This window comes from Centroberyx affinis, unplaced genomic scaffold (genome assembly GCF_046629955.1).
Source record: "Centroberyx affinis isolate AG114_WGS23_722 - 3 ecotype Tasmania unplaced genomic scaffold, CSIRO-AGI_Caff_v1 ptg001026l_1, whole genome shotgun sequence".
Lineage (NCBI taxonomy): Eukaryota > Metazoa > Chordata > Actinopteri > Beryciformes > Berycidae > Centroberyx > Centroberyx affinis.
In genome coordinates this window covers 157,501-177,725 of record NW_027279586.1, presented here as the reverse complement: position 1 = coordinate 177,725, position 20,225 = coordinate 157,501, and the positions used below count along the sequence as shown (strand labels likewise).

Genomic DNA, 20,225 nt, shown 5'->3' with positions numbered 1-20,225 from the left:
ATTTTTAAAATGATGCTATTCAAATAAAGTTGTTACTACTCCTATAAAGTGGATTGTGCAAGGATAACATGAGTAAGTACAGACGTCATGTGGCAGATTCTGCAGTCAATTTGGCTTTTTCTAGGCTGTCACTGTAAAAAACGAATTTGAAGAGCATTCCAAAATGCTATATTATATCTCTTTGGAGAACAAAAAATCACTACCTGAAGATTATCATTTAATATTTCTACAGTGTGAATGATCCAAAGGACTAAGGTTACCTACTGTCTTCTTTTGTGCTATTCATCATTTTCTTTGTCACGTTTTTGAAGTTGTTGAATAAGCCTAAAATAAGAATAAAAATTAGATATTGACGTTTGTCTTGAAGGGTGTGAGGCAGAGTGATGGTGTGCTGCGGGGTTAATCAGGACACCCGGCCTGTCTGGCAGGTCAGGACTTCACATCTGGACCTATTTGTCTTGGCTTCGACCTAATTTTGGTAGAGCCAGATCCAGAAAAACAGAGAGAGAGAGAGAGAGAGAGAGAGAGAGAGAGAGAGAATTCAGCACAATAGAATGGAATAAAATTGGATACAACATTAATGTCAAAACAGTTTGGAAAATTGCCTTTGGCTTCACCTCAAGTAAAATAAAAAATCACACATTAACAACATAATTCATCAAACTATAGATCAGTATTCAGAGACAGACAGAGAGGGAAAAACAGATTGAAAAACAGTTAGAGTGAGAAATGCAAAGAGAATGGGAGGATATGAATTATTCTATAACAGTCTAGGTACGTAATTAAGTAGTAACAGTAGCTTTCATGTAGATCCTAACAGAAAATACATCATTGGGTGCCTCTACACTGTCCTAATCTAGTCTTCCATGAATCTTACATTTGGTTTTGACACTGGGAGAAAAACACAGCAACAAGGCAAAAGCAACAGAGCAAACGCCCCAAAGCAGAGGGCGACTCCAACCAGCAGGAGAGAAATGATGAAGCAGATAATCAACTTAAACCCAACAGCCCGCTGCCAAGCTCCAAAACAATGACGTTTGCCCCTTAGAAATGTGCTGTTTGCTCTGCAGCGCTCCGCATTGTGCAATCCCTCGTAACTTCATCACGCCTGTGCCGAATGAGTGCGACTCTGAGCGAGGTGATAGCCAATGAAATACAAATCTGCTTTGTGTCACTCCGTTTGGGCTCAAGACGCGGGAGCTCCACACACACACACACACACACACACTACAGGGTTTTTACATTACAGGCTGGTTGGTGCGTCTGTATCATGCTGCCCTCTAGCTTCCAGAAGAGCACTGTACTCAGTAATATGGGAGGAAAACGGCCCAGAGTGTGAAGAAATAGGTCCAGGTGACACTTAAGAGCAAATTGAGGGGTGATAAAGGGCCAGCATCTGCTTTAAAACAGCTGAAAAGTTTGTTTTTGTGACCAGGTTTTTGTTTATTTTCATGGGCTGCAGGTACAGTAAGTAACATTATGGACATGTATGAAAGATTTAAACATTGGAACACCACAACAAACAACAAACATATAGTCAAAATGTGAACGGTAGAAGGAAAAATATAAATGTTTTTAATTATAATAGTCTCCAATATCACAGTTTTTAATGGATAATGTTTAGAATCGACAGAAAAATATCAGACAAAATAAATAAATAAATGGATGGAAGAAAACAGAACATATGGTGTTAATGATTGGCTGCTCTACAACTGAAATCTACTTTTTCCCCTCAATATTCCCGGCCACGTCTAGTTTTTACTGTAACAGTATTAAAAAATTCAAACTAAAGAGTTGTATTTTAAAATGCAATAGATCTGTATGTTCCTTATTTAATATATCTACAATCTAGAGGATCCAGTCTGCAAAAAAGTTTTCATTTTGTCAATCAGGCAAGGAATTAAGTTGCCTATTATCCTTAACAAAAATAAATAGTAATGTAATATTTTGATGATTCCCTAAGGAAATTCTCTTTTCACTTGATCTAAACAGGGATATACTGCTTGCCTACGGTAAAACGTCACGGATGGTTAAATTCCTGTTATATATATTATGTGAACGAGCCATATATAAAACATAAACCGTTCTCCACAGGACGTTCTCTAGTCTGTTGGACCACAGGAGCTGCCGCTGCATTCCTCACAGCCATCTGGTCTGGAGATGGAGCTGTAAAGCACAGAGTAACTCAGACGTCTCCGCAGACAGGGAAGACTTGACTGGAGGAATGCTGGGCTGGAAGGTAAAATCTGCCTTTCTGGGTTGATGAAGTTTTGCTATACCACTCTGTCAACGCTTAAAGGGGCATGCCGCCAATTTTCAGTGGTGAAATATGTCTTTCTCTGCTCTTCGGGGAGAACTGTCATATCATAGATCATCATCAGATCATAGGCGAAAAGTTTGAGTTGCTTCTAGAGCCTGAAACACATGAGCAGCTTACGTAGTTTGGATACAAATTTTCCAAGCCCCCCTTTTTCACTACAATACGACGTCAATGGAAGTGAACCTGATTTGAAGGCAGAGTTTACTCACATGTTTCCATCTAACTGAGCCAAATACTTCTGAAGTGTTGACTGTTTTGTAATTTTGTCTCATGAAGATCCACCAATATTCTCCATTTTTGCAAGTAGGCTATGTCACTTTCACACATAAACATAACTCAGAGGAATTGCTCCAGAGGCAGAAATAATCTCATTGGTTGAGTTAAACCTCAGTGGGCGGAGCCAAAGAACCACCGTTTTTAGTAGCGCAAATTAGCTAACTTGAATGGTGATGAATGAATGACCATTCAAGTTTGCAGTTAGCTAATTTGCATGGGAGGGATTCATAATGTTGGCTTCAAAATATTAGCTTCCTCCTCTTGTCTTTTTCACTGGGTTTCAGGCTAACATTACTTAGCCAGAAAGAGTTCTTTGATCTATCTATCTATCTATCTATCTATCTATCTATCTATCTATCTATCTATCTATCTATCTGGGCCTATCTATCTATCTATCTATCTATCTATCTATCTATCTATCTGGGCCTATCTATCTATCTATCTATCTATCTATCTATCTATCTATCTATCTATCTATCTGGGCCTATCTATCTATCTATCTATCTATCTATCTATCTATCTATCTATTTGGGCCTATCTATCTATCTATCTATCTATCTAAGTATCTATCTATTTGGGCCTATCTATCTATCTATCTATCTATCTATTTATCTATCTATCTATCTATCTATCTATTTGGGCCTATCTATCTATCTATCTATCTATCTATCTAACTATCTATCTATCTATTGGATCTATCTATTTGGGCCTATCTATCTATCTATCTATCTATCTATCTATCTATCTATCTATTGGGCCTATCTATCTATCTATCTATCTATCTATCTATCTGGGCCTATCTATCTGGGCTTATCTATCTATCTATCTATCTATCTATCTAACTATCAATTTGGGCCTATCTATCTATCTATCTATCTATCTATCTATCTATATCTATTTGGGCCTATCTATCTGTCTATCTATCTATCTATCTATCTATCTATCTATCTATCTATCTATCTAAAGTTATTGCAGTGCAGTTGGATGCATGGTGTTCTTTCCTCAACACTTCATCATAAAGAAATGTTCTGAATGTACTGTGGCAGATGCAGGTGAGTTTCACAGTATACTGACATACAGTATATAGTACAAAGACGTCACTATACTTACTACTCACTTTACTGTTGAAAACTGTGGCAGATGCTTAAAAGTTGAAACAGCTGAATACCACTAAATTTGAAATATGCTATTCCTACGCTCTATGACAGTGCTGGGGTTGTTATGGCAGAAAGGGCCACTTTAAAAACAAAGTATGGTTCCAGTAATTTAACTTCCCATGTAGCCTTTGGCCCACATGTATGAAATCCATTGTAAATTGTCTCTCTGTTTTGTCTTCCTCAAGGACATTGGGTTTTCTGTTTGTCCAACTGGAGCGATGGACTGGAAGCTGGAGTGGCTGTAAAAAAGTTAAAGAGCAACCATGTGGAAGAGTTATACTGTTTTGTTTTGAAACATTGAGAAATTGCAGTGAAATACTGCTTTTATATTGTTGGAGTAAATTATATATTGATCACGGCATGAGTTATTTATTAGCCTGAAAGGGATTTTGGGTTGGAAGCTTGAATCTGCCATGAGTCTTTCAGTAAATATCTTTTCTAAAAGTCCCCACAGAGTTAGGATTTTACTCTTTAATGACAGCTTTAGTGATATTTGTCCAGGAGGGCAATAAAGTTTGTTTTTGAATCGTAAAAATTGGCCAGATTTTTTCTTAAAAACTGAACTGTATTTTGAGTTACCTTTTAATTTGTTTTGTGTAGCTTTGTTCTCTGTTGCTCTGTGGATGTAAAATGACTTTGAATGTGTTGAAATGCACTATACAAATTATATTAATACTAACACTAATACTACCACTACTACTACCATTACTACTACTACTAGGCCTACTAGGCAACATTAGGCTACTACTACTATTACTACTACTACTACTACTATTACTAGCCTACTACTACTACTACTACTACTACTACTAGCAGTAGTAGTAGGCTAGTATACCCTACTACTACTGCTACAACTACTACTACTACTAGGCCTACTACTAGGCTACTACTATTAGCCTACTACTACTGCTGCTAATACTATTACTACTGCTGCTACTACTACTACTGATACTACCACTACTACTACTACCACTACTATTAGGCTACTACTACTGCTACTATTACTATTACTACTACTACTCCTAGGCTACTACAACAACTACTGCTACTACTAATAGGCTACTTCTAATAGGAATACTAATATTAGGCCTATTGCCGCTGCTGCTAATAAAATTTTATGTTGTAGCCTAATAAAGATCCTCATCATGATCATCACCATCATCATCATCATCATCATCGTATTTTTTTCACCTATCCTATTCACCCAGCGCGGCTTACAGCTGCAGCGACCTAGATTGGATTTGAAATAATCTGGTAGGCCGAGTCACACTTGTTCTAGGTCATCTCACACACGCGAGCACGCGCACCATCACCTCAGACTACGAGGGCTATGATATGATGAGGTCCCGCGTGCACGCGCGCCGACGCCTACCTGCAAACCTGCGGCGCTTCTCACCTGCAGACGCGCGAGCTTAAGTTATGTATCTTCATAAGGAAATGACGCCGCGCTGGTTCCTGAACGTGAAGAGTTAACAGGAGGATTTTCGGCGGATTGTTGTCGCTTTTATCGCTTTTTGGATGTAAGTAAGCCTAAAGGAGAAGTGATGAGGGTGATGAAACTACCCGTCTCTGTGGCGTTTTGGTGCAGAAGATTCGCCTTGGAGAGAAGCAAGACGTGTCCATCTCATCAATGCATGGTAATATAAATATTAATATGAATAGTGGCATAATTAGTAGTATTATAAGGGTTATTATAGAATTTATTTGCACTTTTCAAGACACACAAAGACACTTGACATCAACAGAGCAAGAGAGAGCAAATGTACACAAAATTAAAACATAACTCAAAATCCAGGCTAGGTTTTAATAAAAAAGAAACCGGGCAATTTTATTGTGTATCTTTATTTGCATAGCAAAGGCAGAATTTACAAAGTGTTTTTCAGGAAGACTTAATATCATGAATAGTATGAAGCAGAGGAAGCACAAGCAAGAAAAGAATAAATGAAATCTTGTAAATCAAAAGATGACACCAGATTAAAAAAAAATGGGCAAGATCATAGACGGACTGGGCAATTCATTAAACAGATGCTGACACACTCTGTCTCTCCAAAACTTTTCAGAAACTAAGAAAAACATATTCATATTGATGAACATGCAGGTGAAAATTATTTAGTGGGTTTGGAAAGTGTTTGGACCCAAGGGACTGGAGGACTGATTCCTAATCAATAGAGGACCGTATATTTCTTTAATTCAAATCAAAAATAAAAAAAAAAATTAAAAGAGAGTTAGGAGTTTTTTTCCCAACTTCGGCATGTAATATCAGTCACTTTAGGCCCCTGTCCTCTTGGATTTGTCTTGTTCCATGTAGCCAGCGGCAGCGGTGAGACACTGACATGAGGATTATGATACAGGTGGTGTGGGGTCACACCAGATAATCCTGTTGTCGCTGACTGAGCCAGGTACAAGCTCTAAGTCTATAGTGACTAAAACCCAGCTCGCACGACACTCCTTTACACTGAAATACAAACCCAAAAAGTTACAGTTGTTACAAATAAGATATAGCTGTACTTGTACTTAAATTACATATGTCTCTGAGAAAGTATATCACATCACACTGTATGTAGACTCAATTGAGAAAGCATGCTTACCATAAAAGAGTTAATGCCTTTTTATTATCTACTTTTAAAATTTCCTCCCATTGCAACTGCCTCCTCATGTTCTTTTTATTAACTTGCCTGTCTAAACTAAGGTTCATTAAAGCTTAATTTAATGGTAATGGCTTAATTTAAAACCCTAACCACAGGATCCAGGTACAAGCTCCTGTCCAGTGGCTGACCCTGACCTTTGACCTCAAATTATTACATTACTCTTTTTGTTTTCCCTACAAATCAGGGCTGGTTTTGGTTCACTTTAAAGTCAACAAATACAGTGAATGTTTATCAAAATATTTTGGCATGAGAGGATTGTCATCTCCAACTTATTAAGAAGAGATCTGTCCTTTAATGCTAATGATTCAATATGTCTAAAATATAGAGGATCCGGTCTGTACCTTGTGATTAAACAAGAACTGAAGTTACCAACTATCCTTTAAAAAGCGCTATAGTAGCCAAAAATAACATTTGTAAAAAAAAAAAAAAAAAAAAAAATGGGAGTGGAAGAGGGGATTGTTCTTCTATATAATTCTTCTATATAAGGAAAAGTAATGAGTTTTTGGTATAAAAATACAAGAAAATAGATTTGTTAAGTAACTATTTGTCTTGAAATATCTAATTGGCGGGGAGTTTTTGTTTTAAAACAGAGTAAGTAAGTAAAATTTTATTTATCCAGCACATTTCCGACACAGGGAAACTCAATGTGCTTCACATAAAAGCAAAACTTAAACAAGGAAAACAGTACAAATTGTATAAATACACATACTGTATATATATTCACACATTGGAAAAAGGAAAAATTGAGCCGGAGTATGAGCCGGAAAGTGAATTTTGAAAGCTGGAAATCTCAGGAAATTCAGTCATTGGTAATCGAGTCACTGGTATTTACAGCATTATCAAATCCCCATGTTGTGATAGCTGCCAGTTATCGCCCCTTTTAAAAGAAAAGAAATGAACTCCTCCTGTCTTGCTCCTTGGTTCCAGGGAGCCTGGACCTTCTCTGTCAGTCCGTCCTCCAGGATCTTGTGAGCGCTGGAGGCGGTGAGCCTGGAGATGCGACGACAGCACCGTGCCTTCCTCGCCTCGCCTCAGACATGGAAGCAGAGGCCGCACAAAAGTCCTGACGTCTACCCACAATCCCCCTCTTCCCCCTCCTCCTCCTCCTGTCTCCCTCCCCATCCTCACCTCTCCCTCGTCTCCCCTCCAGTCCCCCGTCTCTCTCCTTCCCCTCTCCCTCCTTGTCTCTCTCCTCCTCTCGTTCCCTTTTCGCTCCCCTCCTCTTCCTCCCCTCCTCCTCCCTCCCGTCTTCCTCCCTCCCCCTCTCGACGCTCTCCTCCCTCCTCGCCCCATCCTCCTCCTTTCCTCCCCCCTCTCCGTCCGTCCCGCCACGGTCTCCCGCGGTTCCTCCTCCTGGTCCTCCTGGCCTCCCTGTGCTCGCTGCCCGGCCCGGTCCAGGCGGCTCGGTTCCGGGTCGGGGTGGTGGGGCCCTGGGGGTGCGACCCGCTCTTCGCCAAGGCCCTCCCCAGCGTGGCGGCGCAGCTGGCCGTCAACCGCATCAACAGGGACCCGTCGCTGGCCTACGCCGCCACCTTCGACTATGCTGTGCTGCAGGTGTGTGGTTTGATCAACAGGGGTTCCCAAACCTTTTTCACATCATGGACCCCTCAAATGGATCCGCATTGGACCACAGACCGCATTTAATAACATTTAATATTTTGTCATATGGAACCCCATCTAATAAGATTTTGTTGTTAGACTTACAGAATTATGTAACTATACACTGTAGGTGTATAGTTACCTACAGGGTGGAGAGTGAAACGTATGAGCAAAATAGTCATCCTTACACATACTGTCATTGTGCTAACTTCTAAGGAGTGAAATAACAGTGAAATTAAACTATTGGTCATTTTTCTGGGGACCCCCTGGAATTCCCTCAAGGACCCCTGGAGGTCCCCAGACTTGATGTTGATTAAACCACTGAGCAGGCACCAATCCAATGTGCTGTTACTTGTTGTTTAGCTGCAGATTGGTGTTGCAGTTATACAAACATTTCACACAGGCAGAGCTGGCACCAGGTTTTATAATATTAGTTACCTTCTCCTTACCTCTGCATCAGTTTCCCCTGGGCTTTAGTCTATCATTACCGGGGTGCTGGCTGGCTGACTGGTTGGCTGGTTGTTGATTAGTGTATTGTCAGTGATTGGTCGGTTAATTCACTGATTGATTGATGTCACTGTTCCTCTCCAGGAGCCATGTGAGACATCGAGGGCCCTGGAGGCCTTCCTGGGTTTCCACACCAAGGCCTCAGGCTACATCGGGCCGGCCAACCCCGGCTACTGTGAAGCTGCCTCAATGCTGAGCAAAGGCTGGAACAAAGTAGGTGATGAGTGTGTGTGTGTGTGTGTGTGTGTGTGTGTGTAGGGGGGGGGGGGGGGGTATTTTCAGTATGTGTGCCATCATGCATAATTTATTTTTGTCTGATTTGAGATGCCATGATTGGATTTTCTCTAGCTTTTAATAATTAAATGGTGATAAACCTATCCTGAAATTCAGCAAGTGTTTTTTATCTCCTCTCCTCTCCCCTCCCCTCCTCTCCTCTCCTCTCCTCTCCTCTCCTCTCCTCCTCTCCTCTCCTCTCCTCTCCTCTCCTCCCCTCCTCTCCTCTTCCAGGCGTTGTTTCCTTGGGGTTGTGTTGGATATGAGTTGGACGATGTTCGGAGTCACCCTACCTTCGCCCGCTCCATGCCCAGGCCGACCTGGGTGCTGCTCAGCATCATGCAGCACTTCAGGTGGGCCCACGTTGGCATCATCTCCTCCTCAGACGACATCTGGGTAGAGACCGCCACCAAGGTCTGCATTATCTTTATTTCTTACATTCTTATAGCATTTTGAGTGCTGAATGAGAGAGTTTGATACTGCTGGTTCTTGCTGGAACAGTTGTTGGTTTCTTCATGTAATCCACACACTGATTTGCGGGTTAAAAAAAAACCAACAAAAGCAATTTAGAGAGCTGAGATTCAAAGAAGAGTTATTCACTATAAGACAAAAAAGTGCTCAAAAGTACATAATTACTAACAGTTACTGCTTATTATTCTTCACTATTTTGAACTTTTTGAGCAATTTTTTCTCCATCAGCTCCCTGATTTCCTTTTTTGAGGCTTTTTATGCTCTAGCAAATCAGTGTGTGAGTTCCTCTATTGTCTAATGCAGCATTTTGAGGCTGGGTATCAAAGGACAACACCTTTCCATGTTACACTGATTTTCACTTATTGCATTATCGCTGGATCAAACAATCACAAGTGGAATATGGATCTGAAATATGGATCTTTTTTTTATTAGTTTTGCATGCACATGCCACGTTGTTTTCACTAAATCCTGGTCTCACTTTTTATACTTTAACTGTAGTCTCTATTCAGTCTATGTCTGACAATGTTGTGCATTACACTTAGTGTATAAAATATTAGTCTTTAACCTTTTTGCACCCGCTTTTGCAAAACTGGTGTTTCAAATGTCTTAAGGATTTCATGACTGAAGTGGATTTAAAATGTGAAATCAATAAGGGATCAGAGTTTTCGCCTGGAGCTTATCAATCTGTTTCATGGAAAGAGAAATTGCTTCTTACTGGTTTACCTGTCATTTGGTACAGTGAGTGTGTGTGCTGTCTGTCCGGTGCAGGTGGCGAACTCCCTGAGGAGCCATGGCATGCCGGTCAGACTGGTCAGTGTCATGGAGAACACGCCTCATGCAATCAGAAGAACTCTGGCCAAGGTCCGCAAGCAGAGAGACATACGGAGTGAGTACCAATACTGTCAAAGTGTTTATTTATGTTCTGTATGTTACTGTATGTGTTCTGTTCTGTCAGTTAGAGTACTGACTCTGCTTTGTTCTGTGTATTGTATCACTTTTAGTGTTTCACTGATGAAGGAATTTCCCACTGCTGCTACTACTACTACTGCTATAATGCTATCAATAATACTATAATACTACCACTACTACTACTGCTGCTGCAGCTACTACTACTGCTACTACTAGTACTACTGCTACTACTGCTACTAGTACTACTACTACTATTACCACTACTAATTCCACTACTACTGCTGCTACTACTACTAGTACTAATAATACTAATACTAATACTACTGCAACTATTTAAGGATTTGTTCTTCTTTTCCACATCTAGGCATTCATTCATTCATTCATTCCTTCATTCATTCACATGAATAAACCATAGCACACTGACAATCAGTATTTGAGGACAGAGCAAGACTTTTTTTTCATTACGTTATGTTGTCTTAACAAAATGAATTTTTCTGTTGCAGTGTTTGTATTATTTTATCCTCCCTTGCTTTAATGTGAGGAATTTTGTAACCTTCTATTTTAGAAAAGTGACATATAAATAAAGTTATTATATTATCATTATTATTATTATTATTATTATTAAAGGTATAATATGTAACATTTCCACATGAAAATATCTAAAAACGACTAGACCTATATATTTTTTTGAGTTGTGTACTTACATTATCCCAAATGTTTCCAACAATGTTCAAACCCTGAGAAATCCCGTTTTTATCGCTCACTCCTGACGGATCACGATTATTCCTTCCCGTTTGCTGCGCGTTCTGTCGCCGAAGCTGTCCCCGTAAAAAAAAAAAAACTCCCATGATCCCACGCTACTTCACGACGTCATCAAACTACGTCTTTTGTTATTGTTTTGACTGAGAGACCCCCCTAGCGGCAGAAATTACATACCGTGCGTTTAAGCGTTAAATATCTCCTCTGCCCTGCCCCCTAGTGGTGGTCCTGTGCATGCACTCGGCGCTGATGGGCGGCGGCCCCCAGAAGCTGCTGCTGGAGACGGCCTACGACATGCGGATGATCGACGGCTCGCTGGTGTTCGTGCCGTACGACACCCTGCTGTACAGCCTGCCCTACCGCAACGTCAGCTACTCCGCCCTGAAGGGCAACAGCAAGCTGCTGCGGGCGTACGACGCCGTGCTTACCGTCACCATCGACTCGCCCAAGATGTCCTTCTACGAGGCCTACAGGGAGGCCATGGACCGGGGGGAGGTGGCGAGGAACCTGAAGCCGCAGCAGGTAACGATGCCTGGAGGGAGGTTTATTGTTCTGAGTGGATTTAGAGGTCGACTGGTACGGAAGCCCATTGAGGACATTTATTCATACGTTTTATTTAAACTGTTTCCCATGATAACGAGTTAATTTTCTTTGTTTTCTTGAGATATTGCGTTATGTCATTATCTGCAGATAACAGATTTTGTGTACCTGAGATAATGAGAAAAGTATCTCATTATAATTAGATAATTTTTCTCATTATCTCGGGATAACAAAAACTGTTTTCTCGAGATAATGACATAAATGTCTGCTTGGAAGCATCCTAAAGGAAAGCACCGGAGATGGAAATATAAATTAATTCATTATCTCAGGAATACAAAGTTTTGTTTTCTCAAGATAATGACATAATTAGTCTATGCGCATTACTTTGTTATCTCGAGATAATGAGCAAATTATGTTGTTATCTCAGGAAAACGAAATGTGTTACATCGAGAGTCGAGATGATGACACAGATGAGTCCATAAAAGTCCTTAAGAGGCAACATGGCTTATATCATTATATCACTGCTTGTCCAACAAATTGTTTTTCTGCATTGCATGTGTGTGTGTGTGTGTGTTCGTGTGTGTGTGTGTGTGTGTGCTGCAGGTGTCTCCTCTGTTCGGCACCATCTACAACTCTGTCCTGTTCATGGCCCATGCGGTCCATGGGGTTCGGGAGTCTAGGGAGTGGCTGTCCGGGGGAAACCTGGTCCGACACACACGCAACCTGGACTTCCAGGTACTGAGGAGGAAGGATGGACACACAGTTACACTGAGGGTTCAAAATATTCAGAGGAACTGGAAAAGCATTTAGGTAGAATCTGAGAATCTCAGCAGATTAAGCCTTTATAGTAGAAAAATGTTTTGGTTCCCAACTTATAGTTCAAGAAATCTGGGTAAAAATGGCTGCTGTCATGTTGGGCATTTACAATAAGGTTGAAACTTGATAAATCAGAAAATAGCAAATGGGGGTTATAATCATACACAACCGACAATTTCAATCCTAGTGTGTTATGTGGAATGTATGAATGAAAATTAAACATATGGATTACTGTATTGTTAGAAGGTGTAAAATAAGAGAAATATAACTTATTGACACAAAGAAAAAATGAATGCAGAATATGTACAATATAAAAATATACCAAAAATATGCATATCATATACATATAAACATCAATACATATGCAATATATAACAAATGAGAAGGATATGAGAATATGAAGAAACAATATGTGAATTTACAGCATATAGACTGTACATACCGTTATAGGATGTGCAAATATGTGCATCATGTTCACATATTTCAATGCAATTTTGGAGATTTTATCATCACTTGGCTATGTACTGTATCCACACAAAGATATAGAATGAATGGTACTGTAAGTAGATGTAGAATAAATGGAACTGTAAGTAGATATAGAAAGAATGGTACTGTAAGTAGCTATAGAATGAATGGTACTGTAAGTAGATGTAGAATGAATGGTAAAACTGACACAAAATTGTCATTAGGCTATGCATTTCCCTGGCTGTATTTAAATTCACATTATTTTTTACACTCCAGCTCTTTATATTAGGCTATATGGCACTCACCTGTTTTGGATCCAGACCCATCATTTAATGTATGATCAAATGATAAAATCCCATTGAAACGACCGACCGTAACAGTGGATTATTTGCTCTGCAGGGCTTCAGCCACCCGATCAGGACCAATGGCTCTGGAGCGGCTCTGCTGGACTATCTCATACTGGACACTGACGGATTCTCCTGGGAGCTGAAGCCGACATACAGGTATGAGGAGTGAGATTTAGCATTTCTTATTTCCTTATTTGCACAATTGGAACAATTAGAGATAAGTAGATATACAATGTGTAGTAAAATATTCAATGATGCGCAGGTGAGGTAAGAAAACTCAAAGCAGGCTGTATGTAGATAATAGGCTTGGGCCAATATTTGATAATATTGAATATCACGATATTTCGAGAATATCACGATATTTTCGACTGTATCGAATATTAATAACAATCCCTTAAATTGTAAACCAAAACATCAAATTAGCCAATTTTATATTTTCAGATTGGCGGGAAAAAGTCGAGTTAGCATCCAGTAGTGGCTTAGACCAGTGGTTCTCAACGTGGGGTCCACCAGGGGGTCCTTGAGGGGGTTTCAGGGGGTCCCCAGCAAACTGATGAATTGTTAAACTTCATTACAGCATTATTTCATTTACTAGAAGTTAACACAATTATAGAATGTAGAAGAAAGACTGATTTAGTTTCTCTGTTATCTCTCTACCTACAATACAGACAGTCATGGGATTCTGGACAAAATCATATCTAACAATAAAAATATTCTCAGATTTGGGTCGAGAGATAAAATCTCATCAAACCCATTGCGTCCCACCCATAATCGCAGTAAAGGACGTCCTCTCAGGTGTTACCGCTGTATTAATATCTTCTAATATTGATCGTATTGATTGATGACAGGATCGATATAGAGACCAACGTGGTTCAGTTCCTGGGTAGAGAAATCCACTTCCCTCGCGGCTCTGGACCCAGGACCGACTCCTCCTGCTGGTTCACCAGTGGGATCATCTGCTCTGGGGGTGAGGATCACACACACACACACGCACACACACACACACACACACACACACACACACATACATCCATGCACTCTGGTTGTTCGGGACTGTAACTGTGATTAAAGCCTATATAAATAAACTTGACCTGACTTGACTCTTGACTCCTCCTACACACAAACTTGCAAAAACCTGTTTATATAGAAATGTTTATGTCAGTTCATATACACAACTAACTAATGCATTTTGTCCAAATATTTTCACTGTATTACAAACTGTATACTAAAGCCGTTTAAGCTTTAGTATTTAAATATTTCCATTCTGAAATGAGATGTTGGTACACCATTTTAAATATGTGACACACACTTTCCTACAAGGGACGCTGTCATTAGACTTTTTAAATTTATTATGGATTATTATTTAAATGAAGAAAACTTTTCTTTCAGTACTGTTACTTTCTTCTATAGAAAGAAAAGGAGGAGCCAGCCTGTGTAACATGTACTTTGACAAAGACAATATGTTGAAATGTGTCAGTTCTTAACAATACAGAGACATTTTAAGAGTAAATATGTTGCACTTTATTTTTTGGAGTTGCTGTCCTCACTGAGTAAGAATCATCTTCATGTTACTCAGACTTCTATCCCAAGAAGGGCCGCTTTTTTGCACTGACACAATACTAGGGATTAATAGCTATTTAATTTAGTAGCTATCTTGAGACCTTTGAAAATGCTGATTAATGAACGCCAGGCTACATTTTTTTGACAAAATGATATTTGGAGTTTTGGGTTGAAAGCCCTGGTTTTCTGTTCCAGGTGTGGATCTGTTCTCGGCCCTCAGCATGTTACTCGGAGCGCTCGCCTTCTCTGTTTTTGCTGCGGCTGTGACTTACTGCATCAGGTACGGCTGGGAAACACTGGAAAAATATGAAAAATTAATTTGATGATGTCCAGGTTTTGTAAAGTTTAGGAACTGCACAGTGAGTTCAGAGACAGTATGGATTTTTTCAGCTATAGAGTGATACTGTACGTTCTAGTTGAAAGTCATATTTCCCTGTGAATATCAGTACTTAATATTTAACACCAGTTGAAGTATTTACTTTACTTACTTACTTTTCTGAATTTTTACTTAAGCAGAAGTAAAGTTACTGGTGTAAAACTCTACTTGAGTAAAAGTAAGAGGTAGAATCTTTTAATGGGAAAAAAGTAACTTTACAAAATAAACTGCATAGATAAAGTAAGGCATGAATTAACCTGATTCAGTCAACGATACGATTGGTCAGTTTCTGATTCAATGCTTATCGGAAGCCAATACAATTTGTAGTCTGTAATGGATAAGTTTGGATTGATTTGGATGTAGTGAAGTTTGAGACTTAAGTCAAAATAAACTCAAAAACATTCTCAAAAAAACCTCAAAAAAGTACAAGTTCATACAAGTAACCCCCCTCATCCCCATCCCTTTGAGGAAAACTGAATTAAAAGAGATTATTAATAACTTGTGGATCATTTCTGGTTGTTTTTCATTCCTTCTCTCTTGCCACCAGTCACCTATTAAATCTATTCTTCATGTATAGCCACTAGTTAGTTAGTTAGTTACGGTGCATTGTGTGACGGTTTGTCAACAATGCATCATTCACTCCCATTGTCTTCCCCTTGTCTCTTGTTGCCCAGGCGACGCATCCATCAGATCCAAATGATCAGGGGTCCCAACAAGATCCTGCTGACTCTGGCCGACGTCACATTCATCAACCCGTCGCTTAGCAACAAGGTCAGACTTTGATATCGTATCAGTGGAGCATTAGGGGTGTTTGAGTTGACTCCGGCTGTGACCCCTGCAGACTGGAATCAACTAATCGATACCAAGACAATTGATAATTTTGGTGATAGATCTGCTACTGAGATGGTTGTCAGTGCATAGGGAATGGGATCACACTCCATTTTAATGTGATATCGACCATCTACAGTCATTTATTGGTCAATTAGTGGCTTTGCTGTGAATTGATTATTGAATTTAATTTAATAATTTCAATGTTTTATGGAAGTTCAGGGAAAAAAGTCTCAGGTTTCATATTGTGTTTTAACTTGAAGTTGAAAGAGTCCATGCTCCTCTATGGGTTGAGAAAATTCTTCATCCTCTTGGATTCGTGAAACCTTTCCAGAACCAATTAGATAAACTCAAAAATGCACACTAGTCAAGCTAAACACAAGGCTTTCACCTGTCACCGGCGATATGTCGGTTGTTTCAGAAACTTGAAAGGTTGGAAAATTGATTAGAAATCGAAGTGAAAAAGGTGAAATCACATCCAAACCTCACAACTTTCCCTCCCTACAGAAGCTGAGTCTGGACGACAGCAGGACCAGCGACTTCAGGAGCACTTCCCCGGTCTCCACCCTGTCCCCGGCCACCTACGAGAACTCCAACGTCGCCATTTACGAGGTGAGACGGAGAATCTGATTGGTTCTCTGGCATCGAGCACAAAAACACTCTGAACAGACTGTCACCTGCTGATTTTAGTTAAATGTTAACATCCTTTTGAAGTCGAAAAGACCAAAGATTTGGGAGCGCTACTTGGCAACAGAAACGCACATGGCAGGAAGCAATTAACAGGTGCCCTTTGGATTAAGTACTGCAAGATTTTATTAAAAACCAAAGAGGGTCCGAGGCACTCTGTTGTCATAGCAACAGTTTAACGTCTTTATTTTACTTTGGCAATCTGAAAAGTAAAATTGACCGATGCGTTTCAGCTTGAATGAGCCTTTGTCAGGGTGTGATGACAAAGCTTTATTGGTCAATTTTATACTTTTATAATTTTATAATTTTATACTTTTCATATTATATGTAAAATAAATAAAATAAAGGCTTTTAACTAGAGTGGGGTTCCGTTAGCCGTTTCCATTTTGGTTAGCAAATTACACATATTTGTTAATCCCCAAGTCGAACAATTCCTGTTATCGAATACAGTAATAGATATCATCACTGTCTGCTACCATGCAGTTTTGAATATGAAAATCACCAAAATTGTTTATTTCTGTATTTCTCTCCTGCAGGGCGACTGGGTGTGGCTGAAGAGACTTCCCTTTGGGAGCTTCAGGGGCCTCAACCCCAAAACCAGCGACGCGTTTGACCTGGTGAGTCACAGCAGTGTGAGGCAAAGTGGGTTTCATATCATTTTTAGGAGGAAAAATCTTAGTAGTCATTTAGGCATATTCAGTTATCTTCACTGAGACACAAAGAGTGGGGAAGATACAGGAGAGAAGGTTCTGGTGGGATTTGATCCTTGGTTGAAATGGTTTTCTGGCACAACTGGTAACACTGTGAATAAAGGAAATTCCAGCAATACTTACACACACACACACACACACACACACACACACACACACACACACACACACACACAGACACAACAAAAAAAGCATGTCATCCGTGATAAACTCTGACCATAACCAAGATGGGATGTTTTTCTCAATTTTAACACCTATAAAACAATACATATCCCCTGTAAACATAAAAAAAAACATACACTTCTCCTCCAAATGAGTCCATACTCTTTATGAAAAAGAACACAAAACAAAAACAAAAAAAAGAACTGTTTTAAATGTGTGAACTCAGAACCCCTCATTGACTCCAACTGTTTACAACTCCACCTCCTCCTGAATGTCCACTACAGTATTTGGTTCCCTTCAACCTTTACTCGGAGAGTGTATGGCACAGTGTCCGACTCCCCGACCCTCTCCTTCCAGATGTCTTTTCCAGCCTGCAGTTCAATATTGTCCACGTCGATCCAGGTGTCCTGTACCTGGCTTGTTTGCTGCAAAAAAAACAAAAAACGCTGCAATTGGTACAGAGAATATTTGTTCACTGGTAAACATAACCAGAGATATAGATCATCCAGGACAACATAGGCTATTGAGATCCGACCCCCTTGTAGGATTCTGTGGTTTTCAGTAGGAATGGAAGGATATGTGGTGTTCGGGTCCACTGGACACGAGGGTAATAAAAGTGTGGAAAAGTGTGTGTGTGGGTGAAAACAAGTAAAACTTGCACTAGTTTTGTGATTAGAAACAGCTTAGGGTCATGAAAAAGAAAATAACAGAAAGAACACCAACCAACACCATAAAGGGACACAAGAACAGGCGAAGTAACATTTAAAAAGTGTAAAAAAATAAAAAATCATCCAACCAAACTCTTTGATTAAACTGTTAGAGTCCCAAATATATGTCCAACGCATTTTTTTTTTTATACTTTACTTTTATAACACAGTAAACATGAGGTCACTCAGTTACATTGGATGATGTACATAGGAATTGTTAGTCATAGAATGGTACACTTTCATTCACATTCACTTTTGTGTTTGACAATTGCATTTACCATAGTTTCAGTTGTCAGACTCTTTGTTAGACAGGTATGTATCCCATTTAGTCCAGTGCTCTTCTCCCCTTTCTTTCTGTAATCTTGAACTGAATGTCATACGTTCCATACTGTATATGCTGTTTACAATATCTATCCATTGGTTCAGGGTGGGAGGCTCTTTAAGAAGCCGGCGTCTTGTACTTGCCTTCTTGCTTGCTACCATGAGAATTTTTAGTAAATATTTGTCTCTGGTATCCAGTTCCTTAGATATGTTTCCTAAGTAGAGAGAGAGACAAGTGAACTCAATATCAAATCCTAATATACTCTTAGTGGCGGCTTGGACGCTCGAACTAAGACTTGAGGAGTGTCTTATATCTGATATCTTTGATGAAACCGTTTGATTGAAGCGTCTCCCTTCTGCCTCCCGGTCCGCAGATGAAGGACATCCGGCACGAGAACGTCAACCCGTTCCTGGGCTTCTTCCACGACTGCGGCGTGTTCGCCATCGTGACGGAGTTCTGCTCCAGAGGCAGCATGGAGGACCTGCTGCTGAACGACGACGTCAAGCTGGACTGGATGTTCAAGTCGTCGCTGCTGCTGGACCTCATCAAGGTGGAGATGGAGGGATGGGAGGAAAGGAACAGATGGGAGGAGGGACCGTTTAAATACTTGGGACGGGATGGGGAGATCTGGGCGGGACTGATAATGTGATAAAATGTCCCTCTAAATTGGTTGAAATTGTAATAAAACCTTGTAATGTAAGAAGGAAAATGTAATAACATTACATTGTTATCGTACGTTAACCAGTCAATATTACTTAATAAGGGGTGTAACATATTTATAACTGATGATGTAATGATGTTGTTTCATTCTCTTCATTCTCTTCTCTCTCTCCTTTTATGAGGTATCACATTATAAATCATCATTATAACATCACCAGTTAAAAATATGTTACACAAGTAATAAGCATAATAATACTAATAATATGCAGTAATAATCGCTGGTATGTTTTTACTGTGTCTCGTTTGGAGTAGGGCTGGGTGATATGGACAAAATCAAATATCACGATATTTTTGACCAAATACCTCGATATCGATATTGCGACAATATTGTAGGGATGACTATTGGTGCTTTCACAAAATATTTACACAATGAGATTTTTGATAAATAATCATCAGTAATGTGGATATAATGACTAAGTGGGTAAAGGCAAATAATAGAACAGCTAGAACAGTCTGGTAAGTTCAGAAAATGACATCACTTTACTGTAATGCAGCCTTTAAAACCAGGAAAAGACACTTATGCCATATCACAATATTACGATATCCAAAATCTAAGACGATATCTAGTCTCATATCACGATATCGATATAATATCGATATATTGCCCAGCCCTAATTAGGAGCAATATTTTATTGCATTTTGACAAGTTTTTACATGTTTTTAAGTTGAAGTGCTTTAATATTTTTTTTGCAGTGTGAAAGAGTGTGTGTATAACTCTCCCTCCTACTGTAACTACGCTCCTCTGGATTCCTGTAAATAAGATGGAAAATGTATTCTTTGCCAACAGAAATCAGTCTAACGTGTGTGTTTCCTCCTCAGGGTATGAAGTACCTGCACCACCGCGGAGTGTGTCACGGCCGCCTGAAGTCCCGTAACTGTGTGGTGGACGGCCGCTTCGTCCTGAAGATCACCGACTACGGCTACAACGAGGTTCTGGACGCACAGAGGTTTCCTTACATGGAGCCGCCTGCAGAGGGTGAGACAACACAACACAACACAACACAACAGAATGGAACACAACAGAATAGAATAGAATAGAATAGAAACCATCTTGAAGCAGATTGAA

The 20,225-nt window shown here is 39.8% G+C and overlaps 1 protein-coding gene across 1 annotated transcript in view; it reads left to right on the top strand.

Annotated features, from left to right (window-relative positions):
* The first annotated feature begins 7,397 nt into the window (after window positions 1-7,397).
* Window positions 7,398-20,225, top strand: part of gc2 (guanylyl cyclase 2) — a 22,007-nt gene continuing 9,179 nt past the window's right edge. The window contains exons 1-14 of the mRNA XM_071522775.1: window positions 7,398-7,955; window positions 8,592-8,720; window positions 9,015-9,194; window positions 10,020-10,137; window positions 11,140-11,441; window positions 12,063-12,194; window positions 13,140-13,243; window positions 13,936-14,054; window positions 14,843-14,927; window positions 15,698-15,794; window positions 16,362-16,463; window positions 17,075-17,155; window positions 18,813-18,989; window positions 19,979-20,135. Coding sequence (XP_071378876.1) covers window positions 7,398-7,955; window positions 8,592-8,720; window positions 9,015-9,194; window positions 10,020-10,137; window positions 11,140-11,441; window positions 12,063-12,194; window positions 13,140-13,243; window positions 13,936-14,054; window positions 14,843-14,927; window positions 15,698-15,794; window positions 16,362-16,463; window positions 17,075-17,155; window positions 18,813-18,989; window positions 19,979-20,135 — 2,341 coding nt within the window. The remainder of the gene's footprint in view (window positions 7,956-8,591; window positions 8,721-9,014; window positions 9,195-10,019; window positions 10,138-11,139; window positions 11,442-12,062; window positions 12,195-13,139; window positions 13,244-13,935; window positions 14,055-14,842; window positions 14,928-15,697; window positions 15,795-16,361; window positions 16,464-17,074; window positions 17,156-18,812; window positions 18,990-19,978; window positions 20,136-20,225) is intronic.